Below are 18,455 nucleotides of genomic sequence, written 5' to 3'. Positions count from 1 at the left end.
TCCTATGTATTGAATGAATACAGAATCTTTTTGAATCGGAAAAATATCGTTTTTGAATTGAGAATCGAATCGAAAAAAATCGATATATTATCGAATCATAACCCCAAGAATCAATTTTTGAATCGAATCGTGGGACACCCAAAGATTCGCAGCCCTAATTTTTACACATGTTGTATGATAAGTGTGTTTTTAAATGACCTCCTCTGGTGTGTATTTTGCTCTTACATAGGTTCCTACAAGTGCCATTTCCATTTGCAAGATTGTACAGAAGAAGGTAAGAATAACACACTGAAATGAAGAGAATGTACACAATATATTTTCTATGGCAGGTTTTTACCACTTGAAGACTTTTTGTATGTACAGTGGTACCTCGGTTTTTGTCACTAATTTGTTCCAATGGGTCAGACGACAAGCAAATCATATGAAACTTGAAGCATTTTTTCCCATAAGAAATATTGTAATGCATTGCAATTAATTCATTCTAGACATCTAAAAGTATGAACACAAAACACATTTTAGGACAGCTACTCACATGTTAGCAAGAAACGGCACAGCGAATCATTGAGATTGTGGGCAATCTACAAAGGGGTAACTGTAGCCAGGAGTCCGTGGTCATCTACCACTGTAAGTTGTTAATGTTCGTTCTGCCCAGGTCACAAACGCTAGAAAGAGCGATTTAATGTAATTTAACATTTGAATCTGTCCGTGTGCCTGCATATGTTTGGTACTTATGCACAGTTATTATTTGTATCCCTCTCACCTCTGAAATCAGAATTCCATCAATGGCGGAGAGCCAAATACAAACCCCGTTTCCATATGAGTTGGGAAATTGTGTTAGATGTAAATATAAACGGAATACAATGATTTGCAAATCATTTTCAACCCACATTCAGTTGAATATGCTACAACGACAACATATTTGATGTTCAAACTGATAAACATTTTTTTTGTGCAAATAATCATCAACTTTAGAATTTGATGCCAGCAACACGTGACAAAGAAGTTGGGAAACGTGGTAATAAATACTGATAGCGCTGAGAAATACTCCTCAAACACTTATTTGGAACATCCAACAGGTGTGCAGGCTAATTGGGAACAGGTGGGTGCCATGATTGGGTATAAAAGCAGCTTCCATGAAATGCTAAGTAATTCACAAACAAGGATGGGGCGAGGGTCACCAATTTGTAAGCAAATTGTCAAACAGTTTTGGAACAACATTTCTTAACGAGCTAGTCCAAGGAATTTAGGGATTTTACCATCTACGGTCCGTAAAATCATCAAAAGGTTCAGAGAATCTGGAGAAATCACTGCAAGTAAACGATGATATTACGGACCGTTGATCCCTCAGGTGGTACTGCATCAAAAACAGACATCAGTGTGTAAAGGATATCGCCACATGGGCTCAGGAAAACTTCATAAAACCGCTGTCAGTAACTACAGTTGGTCGCTACATCTGTAAGTGCAAGTGAAAACTTTGCTATGCAAAGCAAAACCCATTCATCAACAACACAAAGGAACGCCGCTGGCTTCGCTGGGCCCGAGCTCATCTAAGATGGACTGATGCAAAGTGGTAAAGTGTTCTGTGGTATGACGAGTCCACATTTCAAATTATATTTGGAAACTGTGGACGTGGTGTCCTCCGGAACAAAGAGGAAAATAGCCATCCGGATTGTTATAGGCGCAAAGTTCAAAAGCCAGCATCTGTGATGGTATGTAGGTGTATTAGTGCTCAAGGCATGGGTAACTTACACATCTGGGAAAGCACCATTAATGCTGAATGGTCCATTCAGGTTTTGGAGCAACATATGTTGTCATCCAAGCAACATTATCATGGACGCCCCTGCTTATTTCAACAAAACAATGCCGAGCCATGTGTTACAACAACGTGGCTTCGTAGTAAAAGAGTGCGGGTACTTTCCTGGCCCGCCTGCAGTCCAGACCTGTCTCCCATTGAAAATGTGTGGAGCATTATGAAGCTTAAAATACGACAACAAGATCCCGGACTGTTGAACAACTTAAGCTGTACATCAAGCACGAATGGTAAAGAATTCCACTTTCAAAGCTTTAACAATTAGTTTCCTCAGTTCCCAAATGTTTATTCAGTGTTGTTAAAAGAAAATGTGATGTAACACAGTGGTGAACATGCCCTTTCCCAACTACTTTGGCACGTGTTACAGCCATGAAATTCTAAGTTAATTATTATTTGCAAAAAAAAAAAAGTTTATGAGTTTGAACATCAAATATCTTGTCTTTGTAGTGCATTCAACTGAATATGGGTTGAAAAGGATTCGCAAATCATTGTATTCCGTTTATATTTACATCTAACACAATTTCCCAACTCATATGGAAACGGGGTTTGTAGTTCTTTGTACTTTGCTACAAGTTGTCTCTTAAAGTAAATAGTGTTTCCAACATTCTTTTTTAAAGTGCTGCCATTCGCAACTTTCTTTGGCCTCATGATAGATTATTTTGCAGGTGTACTCAATACAAAAAGCACAGAAACTGAGTCAACAACATGCGGTATTTTGTGTTTGTTCACTCATTTTCACTGAATGATGCACGGGCAAACAGGCTTGTTTGTAACGTTTGGCCATAAAAACGGGCAAAAGTTTTGTCGAACACCTAGGTGCTACTATAATATGTTCACACTGTAGCAGTCAGAAATTGTGTCGCTTCCCTTCCAGGTCCTCATCGTACACAACAACCAGCTTAGGTCACTGCTTCCCAAAGGAAGTGATATCCTCTCTCTCGCCACTCTAAAGGTAAAGTTAGGTTGAAGCTAATCCAACAAGGGACACACAACATTGCATACATTTAATTGATATTATCAAATGCGCTAAAACAAATCAGATGTTGGCTTACATGTCAGATCATTACAGAACGCATGAAAATGATCAAAGAACATATGCCGTCGTCTAATTTGTTTTGTTGGCTAAGACACAAAACTCAGTGTTTGTGTGTGGACAGGTAAAACTGAGCTTTTAGAATCTTTGACTCCAAATTTTGGTTTTTAGAAATGTGTAGCATTATCTCATGTTTTTAAACCTTATTCAACAAAACATGAAATTATTGACTTATTTGTTTTACTTTCATGCAGCGAAAGGTCTTTTAGGACAAACTGAACAGTCCGAATACAGAGTAATGATGCCATCTATTGTCCAAAGTTGTAACTTCAGGCAGATTCTGTCAAAAAAAAGCAAAGATAGTCCCCAAATCATGTGGCAGTTAAAGTGTATCCATAGTTGTCCGCCACAAATAAATGAATGTGCAGGAAAACACTGACCACTTACCAACATTTTCCTTCTCTTTCTTCCTGTCAAGGTTTTGGATTTGCATGATAATAAGCTTAGTTCACTTCCAGAAGACATCGGGAAGCTGGCCACATTGCAGGTAGAATGTAAACATTAACTGCTGAACTTGCCATGTTTTTGTTTTTAATCATTTGTTTCCATGTTGTCAATTTGTGTCTTTTCAGGTTTTAAATGTTGAAAAAAATCGTTTAAAAGTCCTTCCAGACTCCATTGGGGACCTGAAGCTGCTGCAGTCACTTAATTTAAAAGGTTCAGGTCTTTCCGAATGATAGATTGAATATGTCAGCGTGTGTTTGAATTTGGTGTGGTATTTCCCCCATTCCATAGGAAACTGTGTCAGTGAACTGCCGTCTTCTATAAGCTCTCTGTGCAGCTTGCGTACCTTGGATGTGAGTGACAACCTCATAATACAGCTTCCCAAAACCTTTGCTTACATTCGCACACTAGAGGTATGTATTTGTTTACCTTTTAAAGTCAAACAATACAGCTTCAAAAAGTCTGAACCATATCTGTGTATGTCTGTGTGTGTGCTGTGGCAGAGCATTACACTTGATGCAGCCACTATGACCTATCCCCCTGCATCTGTGTGCATGGAAGGTACTGAGAGCATCCAGAACTTCTTGTGCGCTGGTGAGGATTTATTTGGTAACCCTATCATATCTCATCTGCACGTCCTCTTTGTCCCTGGATCTGCTGCTCGTTGAGTGATGGGTCGTTTCATTTTAGACTCAACAGTGTCCAGACCAGAAAAATTATTTAAAAAAAAAAAGACAATTTAGAATGTCTGATTACTTGCTGAATATAGTGTCAAAGTCCTTAATTTGGCAACACCAACTGATTCCTGCTTCTGCTTTTTAGACCACGTGCGTATGAGGTGTTTTAAGGAGCAATGTTACAATGACATCAACTGTACGGTGTTGTAACGACAAGCTACAGTATTTTACAGACTATAGAGCGCACCGGTATGGAGAGTTGTTGCCAGAAGTCAGACGTGGGCTGCTATGGAAACAAATCAATGCGCAGAAAGAATAAATCCCGGAAATTATTAAAATGAACAAAATACGGTAAATATTGAAGATATTACATATTGTTATGAACATGTCTGTTACTACATTATATATATATATACTTGCATCATGTATATAAAACGTTGCTGGAGGGTTTTGACTTTGTTTTGGAAGGCTTTTAAGGCTACAACGGTGACTGCCTTTAGGCAAAAAAAAATTAAAAAGACGTGTCGTCTTGTCCCTCATAAGGATTGAAACCTGCAGCTTTTATGTTACTGAGGCTAATTTATGGATTTTTCTTTGCTAAAAGCAGTAATGTTTAAAGGGGAACTTCACTTTTTTTTTATAGAAAAAAAAGTGAAGTTCCCCTTTAAACATTACTGCTTTTAGCAAAGAAAAATCCATAAATTAGCCTCAGTAACATAAAAGCTGCAGGTTTCAAAGCGTACGGAAAAAGTAGCGATTTATAGTCCGAAATTTACTGTACACTGACCGACAATCCCGTTATAATGTGTTTAGGGGCGACTAATCTAGTTTTTGCAGTCACATTTTTTTTAATTTTGTCCTTTCGTTTAATTGGTTGCGACCTGCCACAAACACAATTATCATTATTATTAATATTACATACTATTATTCAGGAGTTGCCGATCAATCGGCCACCAATTAGTACCGATTTTCTTGAAAAGTATATGATTGCCATTGTCGATTAATGCCTTTCAATGCAGACCACAAACAGCCAAATACAACACTAGCTTCTGGCTAGTACTGTATTTATTTATACATGTAGCCTCCCGGCCCACAGCAGCTAGTTGAGTATCTCCATATACAGTGTGGAGCCGCTTCCTTAAGTTAATGATAATCACCTTCATTGCTGCATTCATCTCTCCCTCTATTCTGACTAGCCTCCCAGTTTCTGCTGCTGAAAAACATCACCACAGCGTTATGCTGCCACCACCATGCTTCACTATAAAGATGGTAGTGGCCTGGTGATGAGCGGTGCCTGGTTTCCTCCAAACAGGACACCTGGCATTCACATTGAAGAGTTCAATCTTTGTCTTATCAGAGCAGACAATTTTGTTTTTCATGGTCTGAGAGTCATTCAGGTGCCTTTTGGGAAACTTTTACGAGGAAATGGCTTGAGGCCAGCCACTCTACCATAAAAGTCTGATTGGTGGTTTGCTGCAGAGATGGTTGACCTTCTTGAAGGTTCCCCTCTCTCCACAAAGGAATAATGTAGCTCTGGTTCTTGGTCACTGGACTTCCCAAAGGATTCTTCCTCTGAATTCACCAACAACTTCAGGTGCCACAGACAAAGAAGGACTCTTTTAGAATATGCAAATGATGGCTTTGTGGACATGTGACTAACTTTTGAGCATCATGGAAAAGCCTGTGGATACTTATGTACATGTGATTTCTTATTTATTTCTAATACATTTGCAAAAAACTAAAAAGTTTCACATTTCATTAAGGTGTATTGTGTATTGAATTTTGACGACAAAATGTATTACATTTCGGAATAAAGCTGTAACGTAACAAAATGCGGAAGAAGGGAAACGCTGTGAATATTTTCCGGATGCACTGTACTATAAAAAAAACTGTATGTTACACCAAAAGCAAGCAGGAGCAGGCATGCTAATAGATAAGCTAGCTGTTTAGTATATGATGGCTGATGCAATCGTTTGTGCGCAATAAGCAATTTTTAATGCTAATCTTTGTTTTTTTGTTTTGTAGCTGTATCTAGAAATGTCGCTGTTGAAGTAATAACTAGTTACCTCAGCTCACGATCTTTTATTGTATTTTATTTACTTTGTTTTCTTTAATGTTTCCCTCTTGTTTTCATACCAAGATGGCACCATGGCACCGAGTCAAATTGCTAGTGTGGAAACATACTTGGCCAATGAAGCTGATTATCATTCTGATTCTATTGCGCCACTGCAATTGACCATGGGTCTGGTGTAGCATCCTTGTTTATTCTCTCAGTGATGACGGAATCATTCACTGAAAGCGCCCTGTCATTTACATTTTACGAGCTATTTTGAATTCCCATGGTAATGGGGATAACGCGTGTCTCTTGTAGAATAAATACGGGGTAATTCCGTTTTTAATGGGTGGTTGGCAACCCTATTAGATTGATAACTTTCGTGACATGAACCGGTACTGAAATGGCTGTCCACATGCACTGCAAAAAGTGAAATCTAACTAAGATGAAATATCTCAAACAAGGCCGATATTTGCTTATTTTCTGTCTGATAAGATAATTCTTCTCACTAAGCAGATGGGGTGCGAGGTTCATATGTTGTCAATATTCAGTGTTTTATCCTTCATAGTTACTGTAATATTGTAAATCCCACATTCATTGTCTCATTCAGGAAAAAATTTTAAGTACCATTCCGTTTTTTAAGGTGGTCCGTCATAACGTTTTTAGCTTTCAGACATTATTGTGAGGTTTTGTATTAGTGTTCTTAAAAAGAGATATATTGGCACCCAGACACATTCTTTTCTCTAAATTTGGGCCTGGTTTAAAGAAATAATATTTTTATAAGTTCGGCAAACATGACCGTATTTTGCCTTAGGACCTCAAGTGTGACTTTTTGTTTTAAATTTGACAGTGTAGAAAACAATAATGAAATAGTAATAAAATGCCAATCATAATTAATGGAATGCTGCAAAAACGGAACCCTAAGTAAGATGAAATATCTCAAATAAGGGTGATATTTGCTTATTTTCTGTCTAAAAAGATAATTCTTCTCACTAAGCAGATTTTATGTTAGTGTTTTGCTAACATGATCCTAAATGATCTCAGTAAGATATTACAGCTTGTAGCTGAGATGTGATGACCTATATTGAGTAAAATATGCTTGAAACTAGAATATATCAAATGTTGTTAAGCTGTGTCATCAACACTCACAAGTATGAAACTACTTTTTTAAAGTAATCATTTCTTACTTCAAGCATGAAAAAAAAATCATGATGCCGAGCGCATATCATTATGTCAAGATGATGGCACTAGCATTTGCTTAATTGAAGAATATTTTTCAACATATTAAGCAAAAATGTCTAATTTTTTCTGCCAAGAAAAGTGCACTTGTTATTAGTGAGAATATACTTATTTCAATGTATTTTTGGCTTCATTGAGGTTAGCTAATTTTACTTGTTTTGGAAAGTCTTGACAAGCCACATTTTCTTGTTCTATTGGCAGATCATTTTGCTTAGTTCAAATTAAATACCCCTCATTTTTGTATTTTTTTTCTTGTTTCTGAACACTGACTTTTTGCAGTGTGGCATCTTTTACTGCAGTCGCCTTGCAAATAAATGGTAAAATGGCTGATACCTGTAAAGTGCTTTTCTACCTTCAAGGTACGCAGATCACTTTGACCCTCTTTCCACATTCACCCATTCACACACACCTTCAAACACTGAGGGCGGGACGCTGCCATGCAAGGCCCTAACCACGACCCATCAGAAGCAAGGGTTGAGTGTCTTGCCAATGGACACAACAGACGTGACTAGGTTGGCTGTAGCCAGGGATCGAACCAGAAACCCTCAGGTTGCTGGCACTGCTGCTCTACCAACCGAATAAGACACACACCGGTTTCTTTTACAGTCGTAAAAATAACTTCCATTCGCTGTGAAAATTAAAGTGTTTCCTTGTTTTCTCTGCCACGTTGATATGGGTAAGAAAACTGTTAAGCTCCTCATCGTTGCACCTTCGCCACTTTGTTTTCTCTAAATGACTGCAGTGGTTTTGTCTTGCATACAATACTGACTTTTAAACTTGACTAGGTCTGAGTTCATACTGTATGAAGTATGTTTATGAAAACTGCTGGTTGTATGTCCTCAGGCTTTAGAGGTTTTGCTAAATATAAATCAATGTTTTTTCTAGAACTGGGAGAGGAGTATTGCCCTCCATCCCAGTATCTCCTGCCAGTGCTGGAAAGTGACTGCGGGAAGCAAGACTCAGACTGTGTGGACAGCATGGATGAGGCCTGGCAGGTAGATGTCTCACATAAACCACGGCATGCTATAGAAAAAAACTACAGTATTTCCTTGAATTGCTGCCGGGGCGCTAATTAATTTAAAACCTCTTCTCACTTTTGCGCTTACCAAAGGCATGCGGTAAAAGTAAGCATGCGCTAGTTGTTTCAAAACCTCTTTTCACTCCGGCACTTACCAAAGGCACGCAGTAAACATTTGAGTGTGATGTAAGCTTGGACCTTAAATCCTACTGATTAGCTCTTAATCTTCTTCCCTTTATGCGATTTCAAATTAACGGTATTGAAATCAGCCTCCTCCATTTTGAAAATGATGACAGGGGAAGTGTCACTCGTGACGTCACAATTTTGACCAGGCGGTAATATTAAGCATGCGCTAAATATTTTGCGAAGCGAGTTTGACCCGGCAGTAATTCAAGGCAGGCGCATACTATATGCCCTGCGGCAATTCAAGGAAATATGGTAACTTTGTATTACACCGTATTGCATGTTTTTTATGCACATTTTGTTTACTAGAAACTCTGTGACTTTTTTTTGCAGACTAAATTCAGTGATTATGAAAAGAGAAAGGTATGTGTTCAGATACTTATTTGTATTTACATCGGTTGTTTTGTTACTTAACCTTTGAACCTGTGGTTCCATGCTTGATGCCGTATGTAGTGTCCAAATGACAGAAGAATTACAGGCAGAGCCGCTCACTGAAAAACCAAAAGAAGCAGGTGCCATTTTACTATTTTTAAATTAGGAAATGACTCAAAATCATCTAATATGCTGATAAGTGGTGTAGTGGCAATTTGATTTTTGTCCTGGTTCTGTTTACACATAAAAAGGTTCGCGAAAAAGTGGACCACAGTTTTTGTATACAGTCTGCGTCGTCGTTTTACCAATTATTACGCGTAACAAACCAGTCCGTTTTCCTGCATGTCATTAAGCGGAATGGAGTCTCCAAACAAGAAAATCACATGTTGGTCACTCAGTCTCTGTTCTTTTTTTCTATTGAATATAACTGCAAAATAACGCACCAAGATGGGAAGGTGATCTGTTAAGGCTAGACACACAGGTCAGTGTTTTTTTCATACCTACCATTGTCCTCTGAGTAATTTCCCTTGATTAAACCATTCCTAACATTCCACGCAACAAAATAATACAAGTATGTATGATTTGTGCTGATATCGTATCCAATTAAGACAGATATCGGCCAACACTCTATGCTCCAATATTGGTATTATATCGTAAGTGAAAACTTATATTAGCACATCCTTGGTGATTACAAACAGCAAGACACTGTAGCCTCCTCAGACAAGAGTAAAGAGGATTGCGATCCACACAAATCATAAAACAGATACAAAGTAAGAGAACAAAATAAATAAATAAATTAATAATAATAAATAATACATAGTAATGATAATAATAATGATAATAAATAATAATAATCATAATGATCATAATAATAATAGTAAATAAAGCAAAATAAGAGATCAAACTCAACTAATAGATAATTACTGACAAAAGAAAGTTGCGAGTACCAGCACTTTTATAAAGACGGCGTATATAAGACGGAAATCGCAGCAAAGTACGAAAGTGGCGTCTGCATTGTTCTCCGCGCTCCACCTCACTCTGTTCATCGCCAACATTAGTATTCAGTAAAGGTAAACATGATGTTAACTGTTCATTTAAATATTTCATTCCTCATTCACATGTATTTATTGTTTTCTGCATGTCAGCCTACTGCCGTGCCTCGGCTTACGAGTTTAATTTGTTTCTATGATGGAGCTCCATAACTTAAATTACTGGTAAATGTCAAATACATTGTTTCCATTGAAATTAATTAAAATCTATTTTATCCTTGCTGTGCCATCAAAATTATCACAATTTTAACATGTAGCGTGCTTTTGGATAAGGAATATTTTATAATAAATAATACTATAAAATGTACCACAAACATGTCATGCCAGGTGGCAATCACATGACCTCAAGGCACATCCGGGCCATTCCAGGTTTAGGCTAGTTTGTGTTTAGCTGAATCAGTGCATATTTGGGCATATTTTGAAAGGTTTAGAGGCAAATTTATTAACAATAAAGAAAAACATATTTCAAATGGGATTGAGTGGATTAATACACTCCACCACCCATCCATCCATTTCTACTGCTTATTCCCTTTGGGGTCACGGGGGGCGCTGGTGCCTATCTCAGCTACAATTGGCCGGAAGGCTAAGAGAAATATATTTTATTAAGATTTAAAGTCAAACCATTAATCATCACCAAGACGTTATTGCTCAATATGACCTCACTTCATTTGACACTTACTGTATTTAGAGAAGGCCCTGCGATGAGGTGGCGACTTGTCCAGGGTGTACCCCGCCTTCCGCCCGATTGTAGCTGAGATAGGCGCCAGCGCCCCCCGCGACCCCACAAGGGAATAAGTGGTAGAAAATGGATGGATGGATGTATTTAGAGAAGAAAAGATTGGAAGCACATTATGTCATTACATCAAAGGGATGGACAAAATAAACATTAGTCCGTGAAAGACAAAGTTGGAATTATTGGTGCATCGCTAAGTAACGTATTTGATTGACATAACGAGTGCCAGGCTGCCGTTATCATGACGCTAATAAGGAAAAAGGATACGTTTGTTTGCAGTTAAATTTCCTGCTACTATAATTAGTCTGATCTACAATTCATGTCTGCGGTTGTTTTTATGGTATGAAGTTCATATTTTGTCCAATTATTTAGTTATAAATTACTTTGTTGTTCAGCAATGTTTGCTAGCGATATCAAGATTCAGTATATGCTGTTGAGCTTACGAGAGATTTATTCATCCAGTTAAGTAATATTATTAACTATATTTATTTGACGCTAAAGAATATCAACAAAGACGCTATAATGTGGTCATCCGTGTCGAATAAAGCACTTGGCTCACCTACACAACAACAACTAAGCTTTTAGTTTTTCTCATGAAAATTGACAATGAAATTAAAATATGATGGATTGGACAGTCACAATAGTTATTACCAGGACCTAACACGACATTAGTTTATTTGCACAAGCAGATCTTTGAAGTTATATTTAGACATAGAACCACAAAAAAACACAAACTAATGATATTATCCTTTTCCTACATTTAGTTCAGCTTTTAAACTCTAATATAGTAGAGGATAAAAATAGAGAGAACAAAGTTTCTCAAAGAAATCAATTGTTCAAACACACATTTTACAAAGTAATCGCTGCAGACACAAGCGGTCCAATTGCATTCCACAAGATGATGAAAGTTATATATTTGAGAGCCATTTTCTTCGACACGTTCGTTTTTTTCCTGTCTTTTTGTTACCTTTATGAGCCCCTTATTTTGGGACTGTATAAAGCTCTTTCCTATCTCTATATTTGAACAACTGCAACACCCAAGAACAGAACAGCAATACTGCATTTTCTGCTCAAACTCTACACTCGCTCTCACTTGTTTTAATGCTACGCTCAAGCTGCTTAATTATCATGTGAATTAAGCCATGAAGACAAAAAACGGATATGCCATCATATGCAACCCAGCTATAGCAGTTTTATGAAGTAATCTAATAATAATGTACGGAATTTACCATGAAAAGTGGACTTTAATGGTATCTGCTTACAGCTGTTTCGCCGTCAAACATACCATCAGCAGCTTTTCCATAGTGTCATTCAGAAATGTCTGCCATTTAAAACATATTTGTAACACCCTTGGCTGGCGTTTATTGTAGCCATAATGGATCTCCTCTTTGGTATGTGCAGATTGTGAAGTCCTATGCGTCGACTGCTTCACCAAGTCTGCTACGAGCACATATTGGTATTTCGATGATTGTTTTTCTCTAATTTATATTATTTGCTCTTATTTTCAAATGATCTGATTCTTCTTTTTAGTCAGAACTGTCTATCACACTCATATAGTTGGGAAAACAAAGTTTTGTCTTTGTCAGATATTATCTAATGCTAGCGAGTCAGACACCACAAAATTTTTGGTTGGATCTCACAGTGTTCAGTCCGGCATTCGCTATGCAACCCAGCGGTGAGCAGGTTGTAACCTACATTTTTGCTCGCAACTTAAAATTAGCAAAAATTATCCAAGAGGCAGCCCTATTTCAAACAATTTCTAAGATGAGGCACAGAGTATTGTACAATTATTCTTAGTGAAATAGTTTTTGTGTTGATATTTTTGGTGGTCTGAAATGGACTACAATTTTTTTTATGAGAAAAATTTAGTTTTTGTGCCATCACTAATAAAAACTGTCAACAATTCTGTTTTTTCACATTTTTCCGTAGTTTTTTAGTTATGGTTTTAAAATATGCTGTGGGCCCAAAAAATGAATAACTATAGGCTGTACTTTGCACACCTTCTACTGTGGTTCCACTCACGGTTTAATGCAAACATTTCTGTACTTTTTTTTTAATGTAATACTCTCTGTTTCTTTCTACCAGCAGCTTCCATTCAAACATGTTTGCTTATAAAGGACATATTTGTCAGGGCGGCGCCTCGTGTGAGACGGCGTAGGTTGTTGTGATTTTAATGCAGACAGTCGAGGAGGCAGCGTGCATGGGAAAAATATTTAATAACTGAACAAACAAAAGGTGAGAGCTAGGAAGTGTTTTGAAAGCACAGAGGAAGCTATGCACGGAAGCAAAACTACACTGGACAGTTAAAGTTAAGTTAAAGTACCAATGATTGTCACACACTAAGTGTGGCGAAATTATTCTCTGCATTTTAACCATCACCCTTGATCACCCCCTGGAAGGTGAGGGGAGCAGTGGGCAGCAGCTGTGCCGCGCCCGGGAATCATTCATGGTGATTTAACCCCCAAATTCCAACCCCTTAATGCTGAGTGGCAAGCAGTAGGTAATGGGTCCCATTTTTATGGTCTTTGGTATTACTCAGCCGGGATTGGAACTCATGACCTACCGATCCCAGGGCGGACACCTAGGCCACTGAGCAGGTGTAAACAAAAACAAAATATAATGCTGCAACACAGCAAACCCATTTACAAAGAATGGGGAGCAGACGGTGTCCACAAAGTACATCCGTACAAGAGCTCAGCATAGAAAGAATAACCAACAATGTCCCAACGGCCAACAAAGAATGGTGGCTCAGACTGTACTTAAATAGACCGAATTGCTAACAGAAAGCAGGTGCGTGGATCAGTGCTCAGAGAAAGATGAGAAGTGGTTACGGAAAAACACAAAAAACAGGAAGTGCCCACAAAATAGGGGCGCAGGACAAGAACTAAAACATTAAACACAGGAGAACACTAACAAACTCAAAATACGGCACAGCCAGGTATAACCAGCCATGACAATATTTTTGTAGTTTTTTCACGGCTTAGCTTTTTTTCCTCACGTGTTCGGGTCACACATAACGGCCAACTCTGCTTTTCAGCATGTTTTCATTGAAAAATTACAAAACACTCCCTTATTTGCCCGGTTTTGTTTCTCCTTCAGTTGCAGAAACAGCAGGAAAAGCTGGCTTTCGAGCGGCACAGAGATGAGAAGCAAAACGAGCACACCCAGCTTCTACTCATGAACACCTCTCGTAAAGTAAACATCCTCAACTCTGTTCGCCAGGTACGCACTTCCCTGATTTCATTGTTGTCGCAGTTTTATCAATGAGATTTAAACCTGCTCAATGTTTTTTCATCTTTGGAGTGTACAGTAGGAATTTGCAAAACTATAAACTGAAAGGAAACTAAACTGATCATCTCTTTGCCTGCGTGTAGGAGCAGGAGCGCTTGGAGCAAGGGGTCAGCATGCAACAGAGAGCCCAGGAGACTGAGAGGGTGCTGTTGTTGGAGAAAGTTAGACAAGCTGAAGACAACATCAGCTGTCGCATTAGCAACATGCTGGGGGATGACAACCGGTAGGACGTGAAGACAGCTTCTCACTCCTTTAATGCTTGGTCATACTTAAAAAATGTTGCTTCTATGCAGGCAGAAAAAGAGTGCCGAGTTTCTTCAGGCCTTGGAGGAAGATCGGTGAGTGAAAAAAGATCATCTTTGAAATCTGTTGGGGCAATGATTGTAATCCACACACAGTGTTTCCCCTAAATTTACAGCTGTGTGGGTGTGTGGGTTCAAACAAAGCATCACCAATTGTTATATGACATGCTGCCATATAGATAGGATAAGCCTATCTAATTTAATAGAAGAACAATGTATAGACATACATCTATATGAAAGATAACCCTAATTTAACAATAGAAGAAAAACTGACTTGGATTTGGACTTGAGTAAAACAATGAGACATGACATACTGTATATAATCAGTCTATTTCCTAACAGGATTACTTAAGTACCGTATTTCGTTGAATTGCCGCCGAGGCACTAATTAATTTAAAACCTCTTCTCACTTCTGCGCTTACCAAAGGCACACGGTAAAAGTAAGCATGCGCTAATTATTTTAAAACCTCTTCTCACTCCGGCACTTACCAAAGGCATGCAGTAAAAAAAATGAGAATGATGTAAGCTTGGATCTTAAATCCTACTGAATAGCTCTTAATCTTCCTCCCTTTATGTGATTTCAAATTACTGGTATTGAAATCAGCCTCCTCCATTTTGAAAATGATGACAGGGGAAGTGTCACTCGTGATGTCACGAGTTTGATCAGGCGGTAATACTGAACATGCGCTAATTATTCTGCGAAGCGAGTTTGACCCGGCAGTAATTCAAGGCAGGCGCATACTATATGCCCTGCGGCAATCCAAGGAAATACGGTTTGTGTTTATTTATTTACATATTTATTTATTTACAAGATGTCCCTAAAGTCTGGACACGTTTAAAAAAATCATTAATAATACAATTAGGACAAAATATTATAATATTGACATTTAAAAAATAAACTATGTACGATGTAATACAGTAGTACATCAATTTATGTTTAACGGTTTAAGGTTATTTTGAACATGCTTACAATTACAACAGGATACATTACAATTTCCGGTTTCTCTTTACAAAATAATCGAAAGGGAAGCAGAGTTTTTTTAATCCTACTCCTTTTTCATTTCATAGCAATTACTAACACATTTGTTCACTTTTTGTTCTCAATTTGTACACAATGTACCTCCATAAATAATAGATAATGCAGTTCTCAAGAAAAAAAATTGTGAAGTTGTTAATGATATAGTGAGATGAATAAGATTGTCATTTTCAATAAGGTTCAAAATGTTTAGCAGAATTTTTCTCTGTATTTTGTAAACAACTTGAGTTTCAACAGTTTCTTGAACTGCATCATATTAGTATGTTATTTAACTTATTTGCTTAATCCATTCCATGATTTAATTCCACATACTGGTGTACTAAAGGGGGCATGTGTAAAGTATATCATTTAGTTAAGAGGCAGCTCTTATCTCAAAACATAAGTTAAGGTACCAATGTATGAACACACATTTTGAATATTATTGTATGATGAGGGCTTCACGGTGGCAGAGGGGTTAGTGCGTCTGCTTCACAATACGAAGGTCCTGCAGTCCTGGGTTCAAATCCAGGCTCGGGATCTTTCTGTGTGGAGTTTGCATGTCCTCCCTGTGAATGCGTGGGTTCCCTCCGGGTACTCCGGCTTCCTCCCACTTCCAAAGACATGCACCTGGGGATAGGTTGATTGGCAACACTAAATTGGCCCTAGTGTGTGAATGTGAGTGTGAATGTTGTCTGTCTATCTGTGTTGGCCCTGCGATGAGGTGGCGACTTGTCCAGGGTGTACCCCGCCTTCCGCCCGATTGTAGCTGAGATAGGCGCCAGCGCCCCCCGCGACCCCAAAAGGGAATAAGCGGTAGAAAATTGATGGATGGATGGATGTATGATGACTTTCAATATATTGTAGAGGTTTATTTATTCAACAATTTAATTTAGAGAGTATTAATTTGTTTAATATTAATTTAATTAATATTTATTTAATTAAACTTTTTTGGGGATATGACACACTTCTATGTAAACCGGTACCGCATATTTGAGGGCTCTTTGAAACTGTGTCTTTTCATTCAGAATCCGCTTGGAACATTTGACTGCCATCACACAGGAAGAAACCAACTCTTTGAGGAAGCGAGAGGTGGCCTGTATGTAGCTCACATTCTACTTCATTGTCCTGTGGCAGAATCAAAAGGAAACAGAATAAGCTGTGATTACCTCGAGACTACATAAAAAAAATTAAATAAAGTAGTAAGTAAGAACAGGTAGTTATGGGGCCGACCATATAGAATGACATACTGTAGCAACTGCGACTTGTCTGAATATATATCTAGTAATATTGGGATGGGCTGCTGTCTCTTATTGTTTTGTTGACAAGGAAAATGGTTGTAACACTTTTTATTATTTGGCATTTTCATTTCTTGTGGAAGTCAGCCTTCCTTTTGGAGGTATAGATCGATTCGCGCCAGGACCACCAGAATGTCTCACAGTCTGTATTCCCAGGCTGTGAGACTGCTGAATGAACAGCCTGCCCCTTTACTTCCCCCGACCATCTCATTACCTCACTCTTCACCACCTCAATAATTGTGCTCTGGACTTTGTATGTCAATGCAACACCCATCACACATCTGACTGTTCCCACCCCCAAACCCTTCTATACGCGATCTTCTTGACAATGCTAAACTGTAAACTATGGTCAATCTGCACATCAATGCAGTTTCTATGCCGCTAGACAAAGCTCAAACAAAATCTCGTTGACATGTATGACTTAAGTGTTATTATGACAATGACAATAAAGGAATCGATTGATTGATTGATTGATTGATTGATTGACTGATTGATTGATTGATTGATTGATTGATCGATTGATTGATTGATTGTGTGTCATCAATAGCGGCCATGCAGAAGATGCTGTCAGACAGCTGCGCTGTGAGCCTCCTCCAAGAGGCCAGTGACTATCGCAGACGGAGCCTTGTCTCTGAGGCCTACAGAAGGTTTCAAACACAAACACACATACACTTACACACACACACACACACACACACACACACACACACACACACACACACACACACACACACACACACACACGCATGGACGCACGCACGCACACAATCTAATATTATTGCTGTATTTTAATAAACAAGTGTTACGAAATGTAAGGTGCTCTTTTCTCCCTTTTGTGTAACAGTATGGAGAATCTAGAGAGAAAGTTCGATAGGATGTTGTCCCTTCAAGTACTAGACAAATCGAAAGCCATTTCTCACATTTTACAGGAGGTATGTAAAATCAAATGCAGCTTTTAATTGATAAAATGACATTATTTCAATCTGAGTGAGTTGTTTTATGCCTTCTGTTTATACAAAAGGAAGAGATGCAGAAAGCAGCATTCCAAGCTCTACAGTTACAGAAAGACTCTGTACACGGTTACATCCGCAGCCAGGTGTGTATTTAAAGTGATTCAGGGAAAATCACTCTGTGACCTACAAAAACTTTTTGCCATGTTTTACTATTATTATAGGAACCCTTTTGCATTGTGTATCAGATTCTGTGTTAGTCATTCTTGGCAAAAAGTTGTATGTGTACTTTAATTTTAGTAGGCTTGCCTTGTCATTACACATTAAGAACAACACAATTTTAATGGGCTACTTAAGATTGTCCATACAAGATATTTGGTATGTCTCGCATAGCATTTGTATTATCACTAGGGCTGTCGAATAATTCTTTTTTTATTAATCACTCTTTTAACTGGATTTCATATGATTAATCACAGGTTAATACTTGCTTTATTGCTTTAATTAAAAAAAAGTACCCCAATATTTAGACACATGCAATTTTATTGTCCAAATGTCTTTCAAGACATCCTTTTTTTGTTTTACTTGAATGCACGTCATTTAAAACTAGGTAACAGTTTTATCTAAAGTCCAGTCATGGTGTATTTTGAAGTGAAATTTTCCAGCAAGCACGGCAGTCTCCTCACTCCTCTTTGCACTGAAGTATGCTAGATCACTGACCGTATAACAACCTTGGCCTTTGAAATAATTATCTGCGGTTAGGGAAAAGAGCATATACAATCAAAATAAGTTTCAGGATTGATTTGCATATATACATAATTAATGCAGTATTTTTTGTGACTAATCACATGAGGTAACACTTTATTTTTGACACCCCTAATTATAACACATTAGGTAATTTAAGTATACCTTTCATATACATTTTATTAAACTA

General features: G+C 38.0%; 1 protein-coding gene across 2 annotated transcripts in view; it reads left to right on the top strand.

The window, feature by feature from the left end:
* Positions 1-18,455, top strand: part of lrsam1 (leucine rich repeat and sterile alpha motif containing 1) — a 57,353-nt gene that overhangs the window by 14,123 nt on the left and 24,775 nt on the right. Inside the window, exons 4-18 of one of the 2 annotated variants that reach the window (XM_061876782.1) lie at positions 230-274; positions 2,685-2,762; positions 3,322-3,390; positions 3,476-3,560; positions 3,639-3,760; positions 3,851-3,941; positions 8,202-8,311; positions 8,851-8,880; positions 13,771-13,893; positions 14,046-14,185; positions 14,256-14,300; positions 16,305-16,375; positions 17,122-17,221; positions 17,419-17,506; positions 17,596-17,670. In XM_061876782.1, the coding sequence (XP_061732766.1) occupies positions 230-274; positions 2,685-2,762; positions 3,322-3,390; positions 3,476-3,560; positions 3,639-3,760; positions 3,851-3,941; positions 8,202-8,311; positions 8,851-8,880; positions 13,771-13,893; positions 14,046-14,185; positions 14,256-14,300; positions 16,305-16,375; positions 17,122-17,221; positions 17,419-17,506; positions 17,596-17,670 (1,272 nt within the window). The remainder of the gene's footprint in view (positions 1-229; positions 275-2,684; positions 2,763-3,321; positions 3,391-3,475; positions 3,561-3,638; positions 3,761-3,850; positions 3,942-8,201; positions 8,312-8,850; positions 8,881-13,770; positions 13,894-14,045; positions 14,186-14,255; positions 14,301-16,304; positions 16,376-17,121; positions 17,222-17,418; positions 17,507-17,595; positions 17,671-18,455) is intronic. The other variant, XM_061876783.1, reaches the window with a different exon arrangement.

This window comes from Nerophis ophidion, linkage group LG17 (assembly GCF_033978795.1).
Source record: "Nerophis ophidion isolate RoL-2023_Sa linkage group LG17, RoL_Noph_v1.0, whole genome shotgun sequence".
In the NCBI taxonomy this organism is placed as follows: domain Eukaryota; kingdom Metazoa; phylum Chordata; class Actinopteri; order Syngnathiformes; family Syngnathidae; genus Nerophis; species Nerophis ophidion.
This window is presented reverse-complemented; position numbering and strand designations above follow the sequence as displayed.